Source organism: Canis aureus, chromosome 14 (assembly GCF_053574225.1).
Source record: "Canis aureus isolate CA01 chromosome 14, VMU_Caureus_v.1.0, whole genome shotgun sequence".
In the NCBI taxonomy this organism is placed as follows: Eukaryota; Metazoa; Chordata; class Mammalia; order Carnivora; family Canidae; genus Canis; species Canis aureus.
In genome coordinates, this window is record NC_135624.1 from 26,203,123 (window position 1) to 26,218,348 (window position 15,226).

General features: G+C 38.4%; 1 protein-coding gene across 8 annotated transcripts in view; it reads left to right on the plus strand.

The window, feature by feature from the left end:
- NSMCE2 (NSE2 SUMO ligase component of SMC5/6 complex) overlaps nt 1–15,226 on the plus strand; it is a 214,119-nt gene that overhangs the window by 54,226 nt on the left and 144,667 nt on the right. For all 8 annotated transcript variants that reach the window (XM_077847191.1, XM_077847197.1, XM_077847194.1 and 5 more), the window contains one exon: nt 10,858–11,011. In XM_077847191.1, the coding sequence (XP_077703317.1) occupies nt 10,858–11,011 (154 nt within the window). The remainder of the gene's footprint in view (nt 1–10,857; nt 11,012–15,226) is intronic.

Genomic DNA, 15,226 nt, shown 5'->3' on the forward strand with positions numbered 1-15,226 from the left:
TCCCAACTAGAATGTAAACTCCATGAGGTCAGGGACTTGATCTCTTTACTACTGTATCCCAGCATCTAGAGCAGTGCACAGCCCTTAGTGAGCACTCGGTAAGTATTTTGTGAAGTCTACAGTAGTAGTTAAGTCATGGACTTAGACGTTTCACAGACCTGCCAGTACAGTGAGTCCCACCCCTGACACTGGCGAGCTCTTTGACTACTCCAAGTTAGATTACTCCTTAGCCTCAGTTTCCTAATCTGTAATGTAGGGATGTGTTAGTTCTTACCTTTCTGGTTGTTTGTTTGGAGGGGGATTAACTAAAATAAGTCATGTGAGGTGCTTAGCTCAGTACCTTGCCCAAAGTAAACTGTAAAGGAAGAGCAGTTGCTGCTCTTGACACTGCTACTGATTCTTACCTAGTGACATTTAGTTGCTTTTCACTTGTCCATCTCTTCCCCCAGATTTTAAATTGAGCTGAAGATTAAACTTGCCTTTATAATAATAATGATAGCATGGTGGAGGGTAGAGGGGATTAATTGAAGGTGGTCAGAAGTACCAACTTTAAGATAATAGATAAATAAGTTCTGGGGATGTAATGTAAAGTAATAAGAACAATGACAGCATGGGGGTAACAATACTGGTAATAGTGACAGTAGCAGTATAATTTGAGTGCTTCCTGAGTGCTAGGAAGTATTCTGTAAATTATCACTTTCTGTTAGAACTTTGAACAGAATGTAGAAATGTTCTACTGCACTGTCCAGAAAAGTAGCCACTCGCTACTGGCATTTAAAATGTTACAGTGTAACTGAGGAACTAAATTTTAAATTTTATTTAATTTTAATTTAGATTTAAATAACCACATGTGGGGGTGCCTGGGTGGCTCGGTCGGTTAAGGGTCTGACTCTTGATTGTGGGTCAGGTCATGATCCTCAGGGTCTATGATAGAGCCCTCAAGCCTCCATGCTTAGCGGGACGTCTGTTGGAGGATTCTCGCTCTCTCTTTCCTCCCCTCCCTCATCTTCAATAAGTAAATCTTTAAACAAACGAACACCTGTGGCTAGTGGCTGCTGTATTTGAATTTCAAAGCTCCAAATTCTTTAAATATAATAATTAATTTAATATTCATGACATCCTCTGGCTTGGGTAGAGTGTAGATGAGGAAATTGAGTTTCTGAGTAACTTGCCCAAGATCACACAGCTATTGGGAGACAGAGCTGAGATTTGAAGGTCAGATCTCTAGGTAATTTGGTTCCCGAGGTTCTGCTGGCACTGCACCTCCTTCATGTCATTCTCAAGAATTGAAGTTCCACAGGGCAAGGGCCAACATGACATCTGTGTTCTTCCTGCAAAGGAGGCTGAGAAAACAAATTTCTGGTTCCTCCCCCTGTGAGGAATCTTTCATAAGGTGGGAGATTCCCCAAACATAGGAAAAGTGTTCAAAAGGTTCTAGACCAGTGAGTTTGGCTGCTCAATCTCTGAGTACACTTTTCTACCAGACTTAAATTTGCAAACAGTGGGAACAGTAACAAAATGTGCCCTACTAACATATTGCAGATCTTTCTTTCCCCAAAAGGTGGAACTATCAAACATCTTATTAGTTACCGTTTCCAAGACAAGGATATTTAGGTCATGCTTATTTTTTTTATTGTTCCTGTTCTGTTATAGTACTTCAACTTTTTATAAAATATAAGAAGAGGAAAGGGAGAAATTAGTTAAAACCATAAGCATGTATATGTCAAATTAAGGAAGAGACGTGTGGATACTTCGGTCTTAGCTTTTGCCGTTGGTCCTGAACCCGTAGGTGGAATTTTTAACTCTTTTTCTCCACAACCTGTTCCATGTTCTCTTTGTCCTCAGCCAACTCTCAGATGATTGTAGATTTTTATCTGACTGGAACACCTTGACTTTCATTCCTGGAGTATCTGTGTTCTTGATGGTCCTGCCTGTAGGGAGTTATTTCTGACTTCCATTATCCTTTACCATTAGAAGTGGCAAAATCAGGAGGTCTTTCAGGTTCTTGATGCACACCTCCCTTTTCTCACTCTGGAGCAGCTGTCCTTGTTACCCTTGACAATCAGGATTCATTGCTCTAGTCAGTTCTGTAACCTCATTTTTTGTCTGTCTTTTTGGTGTCACGAGGAGCTCAAAATTGCTAGGTTGCAGTTTAAGCTTCCAGATCAGTGGAGGCTTTGTTGAGTCCCTTGGTGAAATCATTCTTCTCTTGGGTACTGAAGACTGTTAAACCAGCAGAACTAGAGTTGCAGCCGTGGGGAGAAAAATGCAAGTTGGTCATTAGGTCTGATGACAGGGAGGAGAAATGTGTACTTGTCCCTTTGCTTCCTGGCCCATGTGTTCTGGCTACCGGAGAAAGAATGTCCTATATTATTCACTGGTTACAGGCATCCTATGGGACATTCCTCTAACTTCATGAGGTGTTGTCTCCCATATAGCACTGACACTGAATTTCCAGTAAAGGATTTAGCATTCTGGAAGATCATCTTTCTGGATAATGGAGTACTTTGGTAAGATCAGAAATCCCATTAGCATCAACCCATTGCTGTACTTTTTTCACTGCAAAATCTTGAGTTAAGTACCATAAAGATAAATAGGTATTTAGTAATTCTGTGGATGACAGAGGCATGGCAGACAGGAACAGCAATTTCAAATTCAGAATAAGTGTCTTTTCATATAAGAACTAACAAAAGACTGCTAAAGATTGAGGGTACATGTGTGCAATCAAGTATGTCTTCATAAAATGGAATATAAGTTCATTCCGAGCTGTTACTTGGAGGCACAAGCAAAGCAAAATTAAGTTGAAAGGGGATTTGAGTGAATTCAAACCATTGGTCATTGACTCAGTGTGATTAGCATCAGATACATTTCCTTCACAGGGCTTATCACAGTTGGTGATAGTGTATTTGACAGTTTGGATAATGCTGGTTTCCTCCACTAGACCTCAAACCCCATGAGAACAGCAAGAGTGCAGGTTAGTCTGTTCACTGTCACATCTCCAATGCCAGCTCAGTGCCTGTGTGTGATAGGCATTCAGTAAATATTTATTGAATGGATGAATAAGAAGTAATACATGTTTCCATGAATTCTGCCAAAACAAAGCAAAAAAAAAAAAAAAAAAAAAAACTCGAGGCAAAATCAGTAGGTTGGTTCCCCAGCATCCCCCATACAGGAATCTAATGCTGTATTCTGTATAAATAAATAAGTGATTCCTGTTGGTCATAGTTTTTTAGTGGGAATGGTGCCATGAGAAATTTATTGGAGTAATTTTCAACAGCATAAATGTTTAGTAACAGATGCACATACATGGCAAGTTGCCTCATTCAGCTGCCATCTGTTAAACAACTACTCTAGCAGGACTGGTCCATTAGAACTAGACCAATAGTACTCTCACACATGTTTATTTTCAAAATTTTTCTGAAAGCCTTGAAGAAGGAGAGGTGTTTCCATGTCTGGTAGGCAGCTGCTCAATAATGGCATATTGCAACACCTTGGCAAACTGTGAAGTCCATTTGATGTGTCATAATGCTCAACAAGGAAGTATTCTCTCTTAAGTGTTTTGTCAGAAGTCAAACTAAATAATGGCACTAGGAAACTCACTCAACTACAAATAATTGGGTCCAACAGAGTTCACTGTGGATTGTGCAATTGACAACAGAAACTGGCATGAGCTGAAGGCTATAATCCATGCCGGTCATCATTAGTGTGTGTGATACAGGCCAAAGACAGTATAGTAAACTCAGTAGAAAATATAGTTTGTCTCCATATGTACATGCAATTAGATTTTGCCCAGTGAAAGCGTAATGATTCTTGGCCTGGACATGCCTTTCAATAAAAATGTTACCAAGCTTTTTTGTATATAAAGGTGGAGACAGTGTTGGCCTATATAAACTTACCTTGTGCATGACCAGTTAGGTTGGTGGTGTGTCATAAATGTGGGCCAGCTTCCATAAATGTCTCAGTGCTTAGTATAATGCCTGGTACCCAGTTGGGACTTAGTAAATATTTGTTAAATGAATGTTCTAGGATCAATCGAGGCAATTGATTCTGGATCAGTTGGATTGGATTGGATTGGATTCCCAGCATGAAAGCAGGTCCTGTAGCTTAGATCAAGCTGAACATGAAGTAAGAGCTTGGAGTACTTAGTGTACTGAGCAGAACACGTAAAATTGCTTATCACTGCTGTGTGCCCATAATAAACTTCTAGGGTTGTGTGATTTCCAAAATGTAAATCATTAGGTATGTATTATTTTCAGAGCCAAACATATAACAGTGGTTGTTTTAGAGAATAAATCCATCTGAGTCTTGGTTTAGTTACAAGAATGACTAATTTTATACTAGATTCTCACATGATTCAAAGTGTGTGAATGACTCAGCCCATTAATATCCTTAGCTCCTGTGATCTCCCCTCCTAGTGAAATGATAGCTATACGGCAATAATGATTATTGGAGGAGGAGAAGACCTTGACTTTGCCCTAGGGCAATAAAATGACATACCTTGAGTAATTGCATATGTATACAACACTACTTGAAAGAAATGAGGTATAATATGTTGAAAATGACACGGGTAAGGACCAAATTCTGCCTTTTGTTTCAACCAAAGTCCCTTTCCCTAAAACAAATCCATTTCTTTGTAGATAAAGAGCCACCAGAGGCCCAAGTTAGTTGTTGACAGCTCACTGATTGCCTTTTCCTTGCTGACACAAAGAAATATTGCAGGCACAAGAGCTCTGGGCCCCAATTCAGTGGAATTCCACATTCACGAATGATTTTGAGCTAAAACGGAGCACTTGGAGAGCCTATGGAATGTTGGGGTATTTGTGTGTGTTTTCCCTATTATTGTTCCATCTTTTTGAAACAATGAATTGAACAAAGGTCTGGATATTTTAGAGTCTCTCTGCTTTTGCTAAAGTCCCCAGTGACCCAGTCCTCAAGTCCAGAGCACACTTCTCAATCCTTATGTAGCTTGACTTCTTTGTAGCATCTGACAGATCTTGAAATTCCTTCCTGGACTTTTGGGGTATTTTCTTTTGTTTGTCTTCTTAACGCTTGTCCTTTTTCTTTTTAGACTCCTCTAGCTGCCCCATAAATATGATATACTCCATTGGTCCTTCTTGGTTTCTATTTAGTCTTCTTGGTAATCCCATTCATTTCCATGGTTTCTACTAAAATCTACACAGTGATTCCTCAATGTGGATGTTTTCCAGCCAGGCTGCTGAGCTGCAGACCTATATATCCAGGCACCCTAAAGATAAGTGTGTGATGACAGCAACAACCTCAGCTACTCATTGTTGAATATTCTCTGCGGCCTACAGCTCATGCCTTGTTGCTTCATTCCATCTCTTTCTCAGCAAAACTCTGGCAGATACCATTGGCATTTTCTGTTAAGAAGTGAGGAAACTAAGGTTAGATGCATTTAGGAACTTTTCTGAGCTCATTCAGTGAGGAGTAGAGCCTCATTTTTAATCTCAAGGGTAGAGCCTACATTTTTCATCATAAATACTTTGGGTTAGCACATCAAAATGGAATCCTTTACTTTCCCCTCTCGTTTTTGTTATTTTTTTCCATTATTCTCTGTCCTGCTTGAAAGGACCATATTTTTATCCCTCAAGTAGAAATCTGGGAGTTTCACTGGACCCCCAAATATTGTGGATCACAGAAGTACTTTTATTTTTATGTCTTAAACTACCTCCTTTGCATTGAATAGAAGTTTCAAACTCATGGACTTTTAGTCTGATATATTGTTTGGACTATGCATTGTTTTAAAAACTAGAAAATGTGTCACAAAAAAATCTAGATTTCTAATTTTTCTTTAAAACTTGGACTTGCTCTTTACGTGGCCACAGTCATCTGGAGCTGTGTAGCAGCTTCCTCTCACCTGGGGCTTGTACTGTCTACTTTACCATGGTCTTCACCACTTCCTGTTGTCCTCTTATTGGGGTTTCCTCAGATCTTTGTCCAGCCCTGTAGGCATTCATGACACCTGGTAAAAACTGTTGTTGTGCTTTCCCAGCTGGTCTTCCTTCCTCTCTAGCTTTTGCCCTAGTACTTAAATGATTTTCTTTAATGAAATCTGTCACTCCCTTTCTCTTAGCATTTTTTTTAAAGGTTTTTTTTTTTAATTTTTTAATTTTTTATTTATTTATGATAGTCACAGAGAGAGAGAGAGAGGCAGAGACACAGGCAGAGGGAGAAGCAGGCTCCATGCACCGGGAGCCCGACGTGGGATTCGATCCCGTCTCTTAGCATTTTTGATTTATGTTTCCCCACTGGCTCCTTCTTCTTAGTCCACAACCATGGTCAAGGTTGTATGCTAAAGGTAAAAGGAAAAAAATAAAGAATTTTAACATCCACTATATGCCAGAGTGAAATACAAACATGATTTAATTAAGTCTTCACAGCCCTGAAGTGGGTGTTTCTAATTCCTAATTAAGAGGTAAGAGAGGGCTGCCTGGGTGGCTCAGTCAATTAAGTGTCTGCCTTCGGCTCAGATCATGATCCCACAGTATCAGGGTCGAGCCTTGCATCAGGCTCCGTGCTCAGCAGGGAGTCTCCTTCCTCTGACCTCCCCTTCTTGTGCTCTCTCTTTTTCTCTATCTTCAAATAAATAAAATCTTTAAAAAATAAATAAATAAAAAGAGATAAGAGAAATCCAGGACCTGGAAGGATTGTCCCAAGGTCCATACATAGGGTGGTTCCAGATCTATCTGATTGCAGGGTCCTTTTTCTTCCATAATGTCACCTTGATTTCAAGCTCTTCTTATACTCTGTGCAAACAAATGAGTCTCTCTTTCCCATGATCTGCTCCCATCTCTCTCTTCCTTTGCTGCCAAACTTTAATCATCTGTTAACACAAAACTGCTGTAGTCTCTTCTCTCATCCCAGTACGGTATAATCTGGCAGCCCATAAGTTCACTTGTTCCTCAACATCTTTTGAGCACCTGCTGTACAACAGGAAGAACACTAGATGCTAGGCAAATAGTCTGTCCCTGAGAGAAGCTTCAGAAGCAAGTGGGTTGAGACAGGTAACTAGTTCCACTGCCGTCTACACAGTACCTAGTCATGAAATCAGTCTCCTTTTAGAGTTCTCATGGATCATTTTCCCAAAGGACAAGCACCTCTATTAAGGAAATTTTCTCTTTATCTTTCTTCTGTGGCATTCCTCACCCTTGGTTTTCTTCTTTGATTCTTTTAGAGTTCATTTTGCATCTCTTTTCTTTCTTTTCCCATCTTCTCATTTTGAATGTCTTTCCTGCTGTGTACTAGATCTCTTTAAAGTCCTATTTCATAAATTTATTAATGTGTATGTGCTGAATTGTGTTCTCCCAAAATGCATATGTTGAAGTCTTGATCCCCAGTACCTTAGAATATGATGGTTTTGGAGATAGGGTTTTTAAAGAGGTAATTAAGTTAAAATTAAGTCCTTGAGATGGGTCTCGATCTGTTAGGACTGCTGTTCTTATAAGAAAAGGGAATTTGGACACAGACACATAGAAGGAAGACCATGTGATGACATAAGGAGAAGATGGCCAAAGACTTCCAACCTCCAGATCTGTACAAAAAAATATTTTCTATTGCTTAAACTACCTCTGGTTCATTGTTGTGATAGCCTTTTAGCAAACTGATACACCCTGTGTCTTTTAATTTGGTTAGGTTTTAAGTCCTGTATATAGGGACTTTATCCTTGAGAAAGGGATGGACTGAGGATCCAATAAAATCTCTTCTCTGATCTCAGATTTCTTGGGAGTATTTTAAATTTGTCCTGGGGAAAGAGGGCCTTCCTTACCCTTTTCAGACTAGATAGCATTCACGATCAGCTACCCAAAGAATGTTTTTTTCTTCTCATTTTGGGATTATAGATCTTATTTCTCTTGAAGATACAAACAGAGCAAGATTCCATTAAAAATATCATTAAGCCCCATTTATCGCATTGATTTAAACAGATAAGGAGTTTAATATTTTCCAGGCTCTTATTTTAATAGCTAGAGTACAGTAAGTTCTCTGTGTCATGCATAGTTGTACCACCCGCAGCATCACATTTCTAGAGAAGATACGTGCCGCAATGAATTCATGTGCTTTGCACAGTTCTTTTGAGGATCTGTCCTTGGGGGAAAAGATTATCTCTGAATCACTAAATTTGGTTTATTCAGGTTTTCCTAGTCCTATTTCAGGTTGCCATGTTGTCAGCCTCAAAATACCTGTCCTTTCTGCATTTCTTCCACCCCACGTTCCAGACAGCTCCTCAGCAGTGGTGGTAATGAAGCTAGGGAAATGAAGTATATCTGAGTGGGTTAGAGACTTTATTGGAAAAGAACTTTTATGTTTACTGATCATCTACTCAGGTCTGCTCTGATTGCCTCAGATTAAATAATAATTTCAGCCCCATTAAAAACCTTGAAAAGGTTCACCTTTATACCTGCCTGTAAAATCACCATTAACATCTCAGGTGGATCTGAGTCAATTTTATTTTATAAATCCAGAATGAGAGGCTATAATTAATTCTTTTGTGAGATCTTGTCATTTATTTATTTATTTATTTATTTATTTATTTATTTTGAGATCTTGTCATTTATTTGCTGTATCTAATCTGAACTTCATGCTACAATCTTGAACTTGTTTCATCTTGTTCTATCCATGGTAGAGGTGAGGATAGCTAGTCACCATGTGTAACAGCTCTTATTCTTGAGACATGAGGCATTATTACTAAATTACCTCTCTACCTTCTCTTTTCCAAACTGAGCTTTATTGGTTCCTTAGCCTTATAGGACTTATTTATCATTTTTAATTACATATAAGATGTGTCATTAAAGCTTCTCCATATTTTTCACAACTCTCTTTGATGATGGATCCACCACTGGTTGAATATCAACCATACAGTGAGAAGATAGTTTCTACACTCAGTACTATAAATACACATATAGGCATTTTGGTTTTGTGCTTAGTTTTCGTTTTTGATTTAGCTAATTAAAATCTATAGCTGTTAAACAAAAGAAGATGATATAATTCTTCTTTCCATGACAAAATATTATTGAAACATAAATTGCAGGTCATCTTTTGACTTCACATGCATTGATACTCAGATTCAAAGAGATAAGAAATACATTCCATTGACTGGAACCAAATGCAAGAATTTTCTGTATCTATATTGCAGTCTTAACATTGCCTTCAACCAACTGGATTATAGTAAACAAGTCATTTAATTCTTTCTATATAATTTTATTTATGAAACTGAGGAAGGTAGACATCAAGATTGGAAGACCTCTAAGTTGTCCTCCAGCTCAGAAATTATATACTTGACTAATGACAGGAAGTCGATCAATTGTGGGTTTGAATGGGAAAGTATATTTGGAGCATGTAAGAGAATTCACTTGAAATATATAAAGCACATACACTGAATATTACCTACTACATGCCAGGTGCTGGCAAACACAGTGATAAATCATTTTTCAAAGAGTGCATTTTATGAGGGAAAAGAAACGTACAAATAAATGCAGTTGACTATTACAGGGGCTGTGATAGATTCTGTGTTAAGGCGTGTTGGGACACGAGGGAGAGTTTGGTGAATTTTGCTTGGGTGGCAGCAGCATCAGGAAAAGGCCAGTGATCAAGGGGCCAAATATGAAGGCCCGAGGAAGAGCAATTACAGTGATGTGGGGGTAAGGTGCACAGGGGCTGGGGAGCAGCCTGATGGCTGTGGCTACAGTTTGAGGTTGAGGAAGTGGGAACAGTGGGTAGAGATGATTTTTTCCAAGCAGCTAGACAACAAAGAGAAAAGAACTGGGGAGGGTGGGCAGGGATTAGAGGAGGTTGTTTATTGTTCAATTTGGGAGTAAAGAGCCAATGTAGAGGTTTTAGGGGAAAAAGCTTCTCGAGGGGAAAGTTTGTTTTGACAGAGGTTAAGAAGATGAAATTAAGAATGAATTTGAGGGGATCCCTGGGTGGCTCAGTGGTTTACTGCCTGCCTTTGGCCGAGGGAGTGATCCTGGGGTCCCAGGATCAAGTCCCACATCAGGCTCCCTGCATGGAGTCTGCTTCTCCCTCTGCCTGTGTCTCTGTCTCTGTCTGTCTCTCTCTTTGTATATCTCATGAATAAGTAAATACAATCTTTAAAAAATTAAAAAAAAGAATGAACTTGAAAGCAAGGTTGAGTGTGGAAAGAAAAACACAGATGGGACAGATACGGTGATAGAGCAAACCCAGTAAAGTGTTAATTGGGGGCACCTAGGAGGCAGGTGAATGGCAAAATACAATTCTTACAAGAGCTTTATTTTTTATGATAAAATATTGGGAGGAACAAAAGGAATATAGATTGAGAATTTAGCTTTGAACAGAACAGGGAACTCATTCCTAATTGTGGCAGCAGAGGGTGAAGTTCAAGATTAAAGCCTCAACTTTTTGATGAAGTAGCAGCCACTCTCCCCTGCTGGGGCAGAGAGCGGAGCAGAGGAGCGAGCCCTGGGGAGAATGAAGGCTGGAATCTCCACTTGGGTAGTAGGAGAGGGGACTGAGCAGACTTGGCAAAAAGGAGGAAGCCACGAGGCTCAAGTTCCGTTGAAGGTGGAGGGCACAGGGTTGTGCTGGTGTGAGATGTTTCCCTAGTAGCTGTCAGGAGACAGCAAGTTAATAGGGCACTGGGGCGTGGGTTTAAGAAAAGTGATGAGTAGACGGGTCGAATGGCTCCCCCCACTGTTTACCAGCAGCCTGTTCTGGAACAAGTCTCAACCTCTCTGGTTCTGTCAGGATTCTGTTTTCTACCTCACTGTGTTTTTTTATTTGAATGAAATGAGGTAAAAATAATGTTAAAAAAACGGTGTCATTGTTAACATTGAACTGAGACCAATGTTTTGTCTTCCTCAGGTAAAAGAAGAACGTCCAGAAAAAATACCAGACCTAAAATTGTTAGTGGAGAAGAAATTTTTGGCTTTACAGAATAAGAATTGTGATGCAGACTTTCAAAATAATGCAAAATTTGTACAGTTTAAACAACAGCTGAAAGAACTAAAGAAGCAATGTAAGTCTGCATGCTTTGCTTTGGTTGGCCTTTTTGAAATTAGGGAACTGACCTGATAAACAGCCCCAGAAAACTGATTTTTAGAAAGTTTGCCTCTCTGCTTGGCTTGATCCTCTTTCTAAATTGCTTTTAATTGTTGTTGCAATTCTGTATTTTGTCTAACTTTTGGTTCAAATCAGCCTGTCCATTTCTGAAAGCCAACAGTTTCCACAAAGTGCTAAGAAAATTTCCCAGCGGTTCGATAAAGTGACACTGTATTGTTCCACTGCTGGAGAGGGGGAGTTGGGAAATTAAAATGGAACTATTTTATTAAAATAGCAATGGTATTTTACATTTTAAACTGCTGTGCCACACTTTTAAAATGATCAGTCTGAATTCTGGTTTTGCTGCCTTTTGAGTAGTAGCAGCAGTGTTTTCTCAAACTAGTTTTCTCTTCTCAAATATGGACCAGGATCTTCTGGATCCCTTTGGTCTTTTGTGGTAGCATAAATTCCAGGTGATTGTGATTGTGATTCGAACATAATTTTGATTTAAAAATGAGACTGGGAAAGATGATTCATTACACGGAAAAATTTTTGTAGACAGTATTTGACAGTAGATCTTTTCTCCACGGTGAAGTACATCCATCCTTACCTTTCCTCTTTTTTTCTGCATAATCCACAGAACAATTTAATATAATTTTGATAGTTTTTACATTAGCACAAGTTGTCATTCTTCTAGGCTCCCGACTCTTATTCCTTAAAGAATTGGGTAGTGAAAGAAAGAACTTTTTTGTAGACTTCAATTTCTCATCATCTTCATTTGCATACTCGTGGAGCACTGTCTTATTAGATGTAAATTTCCTTCATGTCCTTATTTGTCCTTAGTGTAAGGATTCATATTTTGAAATAAGCTTTCTTTTAAATATAAGCATTTTCTTTAAATTGATGCTGAGGTCTCAAAAAACGACTGAGGAAGCAGCTCTACTTTTGTCTATTTTACAAGTAACTTAAGTTTCACAATTTGGAATGTTTTGCAATCACGATGAGACTTTTGCTTTTACGTGGATTTAAACAGTAAGCATTTTCTCCACGTTTTCGTCTATTTTTTGTTCTTCTTTGAACATCACAGCTACCAAAATCCTTCTAATATAAATTACATCGTCCCCCTACATGGGTGATAATTCTCCAAACAGGTAATATAATAATTTGCTAGTGTCTTTCTGATTTAAAGGCGCTAGTGAATTTCAGTTTTGTTGTGGGCCAGACCAGCTAAATGTATTTTGGTTTTCTACTCACAGCCAGTAATGACAAATTATGGCAGACTTAGCATCTAATCATAATTCTTGATTTTTCAAAAGATACTCGATAGTATAGGTTGAAGGATAAATATCCAAAAATATGAATTTCTTCTACTTTTGTTATTGTTTACAAAGTTATTATTCTGTAAGAGAAAGCTTATAAAGGCTTTTAGAATTATATACTTAAAAAAAGAATTATATACTTAAGAGGAAACACTTTTGTATTAAGGATATATAATTCAACAAAATGACAAATGTAGGAATCATAGTTGTTAATTTCTTTAATGTTCTAGAAAATGATCAGGAGTGAGGGGTTTGAGACAGTTTCCCCAGGCCAGCAATACTACACATCATTTGGATAGACAGTTAAACTTTATCACAAAGTAATTTTATATTGAAAGAAATGCTTCCTTATATAGGGTTTCCCTATATATGGTAACACTGGAATTAAGACAACTTTCCCTTTTTGTTTCTCCTAAAATATGCTTTTAAAAAGTTTTTAAATCTCTAATGTCAGAACAAGCAAAATATTATATGCCCTCTTAAAATGCTCTTTAAGGCACATGTACTTTACTTGCAAGATACAGTGTTTATTACATTATTAGTACTGTCAAACTAGTACCATGTATGATGGATTTTACTGCTTTAGATGTAGCATTGCTGAGGATGCTGATTAGCATCGGGAGCCCACAATTGAAGTGAGCCAAGTTGAAGGGACTAGGATTTATACAGGAGCCAGTGATTGTTTGTTTTGAAATATGTTCTAAAGGCAAGGAATTACTTTTTTTTTTTTTTTTTTTAAGATTGGAAACCAGAAGCCAGAGAGAGATTCTTGCTTCTTGGTACCTATTTTGGCAAAATAGAAGCTGAAACAGTTTTAAGGCCTGTGTGTATCAGAAAGGTTCTTTCATAAAAATCACCACCACGCTCTCACCAACTTTATTTACACACACATAAACTGCATGGGATTAAATTTTGCCGAATCAGAATCTAATCACAGAAGTGCTGGGAAGCTCTTTGGTGGGGAGAAGCCAAGTGGGGGATTGAAATCAGGTGGTCTGAGGAAGTGGCCTGCATGCTGCCTCCACACACCCTGCCACAGGAGTAAGTTAACTCAGCTGTGGCTCAGCAGCTGGCTCTCCCAACTATTTGGTCTTCAAGATCCCTTTACATTTTTAAAATTTACCGAGGGCCTCCAGAGAGGTTTTTTTTACATGGGCTGTGGCTATTGACATTTATCACATTAGAAATCAAAACTGTGAGAAATTTTAAAAATATGAATCCAGGGATCCCTGGATGGCCCAGCGGTTTAGCGCCTGCCTTTGGCCCGGGGCGTGATCCTGGAGACCCGGGATCGAATCCCACGTCGGGCTCCCGGTGCATGGAGCCTGCTTCTCCCTCTGTCTATGTCTCTGCTTCTCTGTCTCTCTCTCTGTGTGACTATCATAAATAAATAAAAAATATTAAAAAAAAAATATGAATCCATTTAAAAAATCAATAATAAACCCCATACATGTTACCATAAAGAGGATTATGAAATACAACTACGTGTTTTCCAAACATAAAGAAAAACTAGGGAGAAGTGTGACATTGTTTTCCATTTTTGTAAATCTCTTTAATTTCTGGCTTAATAGAAGGCAGCTGGATCCTCATATTTTCTTCTGTGCTCAGTCTGTTGTGGTACATTGTTTTGCTGGATGTCTACAAAGAAATTCTGGCCGCACACATAGGTAGTTGGACTTGCTGAAAGGATCTTGCAGACCACCCGAGTTTCCCATTTTGAGAACCAGAGATTTAGGCCAGAGATCAGTAAACTAGAGCCTGTGGGCCAAGTGCAGCCTGCCTCTTTTGTTTCTCTATGGCCTAAAAGCCAAGAATGGGGTTTTTTTTTTTTCCCATTTTTTAAGTTGTCTGGGGAAAAGTTAGGAGAAGGGGATAGTATTTTGTGATGTGTAAAAATTCTATAAAATTCAGAATTCACTGTCCAAAATAAAGTTTTATTGGAATGTAGATACACTCATCTGTTTCCTCATTTCTGTGTGTGCTTTACACTAATGGCAGAGTTGAGTAGTTCTATCAGAGACCATCTGGCAAAAAAAGCTTTTAATATTTGCTATCTGGCTCTTTACAGAAAAGTTTGCTGACCTTTGGGCTAAACCATAATCAGAAGCAAGGACAGTTTTTTGTTTTTTTGTTTTTTTGACTTTAGATTTTTTTTCCATAAATACTATACATTTGTTTTAGATACATTCAGAACACTCTGAGTGACTGCTGTATATATGAATCATTGTGTTTGGTGCTCCAAGATAAATAAAAGGCAGAGTCCCTGTACTTGAGAAAGACAATAAATACATACATGAAATAATGGAGAACCATCAATAAATCAAAAGCAAAGAAAAATGCAAGAAACAACCATTATACAATATAGGAGAGGGTCAGAATGGGAAAATGCAGCTTTTATTTGTAGCTGATACTGCCAATCAATGGATAGGGGCTGCGTAGAGCTATATGTTCAGAAAGATTCAGAGGCTGGGTTCAGGCCCAGCAAGGTAGAGTGTGCTGAAGGATTATGAAGTGTGCTGAAGGGATAATACGAATACCTGGTATTTGCTGTCCTTAGAATATAAATATAACAGGTATGTTGTACTCATTTGAAGCTATGATTACTCAAAAGGCAACATACTTAAGTTGCATACAGTAATTTTTTTAATAGTTGTTTATGTCTTATGGATATTACCAGCCATTAGATACAACTTCTTTGAACAGTTTACTGATTCCTGGTCTTTTTTTTTTTTTTTTTTTTTTTGATTCCTGGTCTAAACCACAATCAGAAACAAGGGCAGGTTTTTGGTTTGGGTTTTGTTTTGTTTTAAGGTTTTTCCATAAATACCATACCTGGGGACCTGTTTGCTGTATACAAGAGATATTATGTCTGT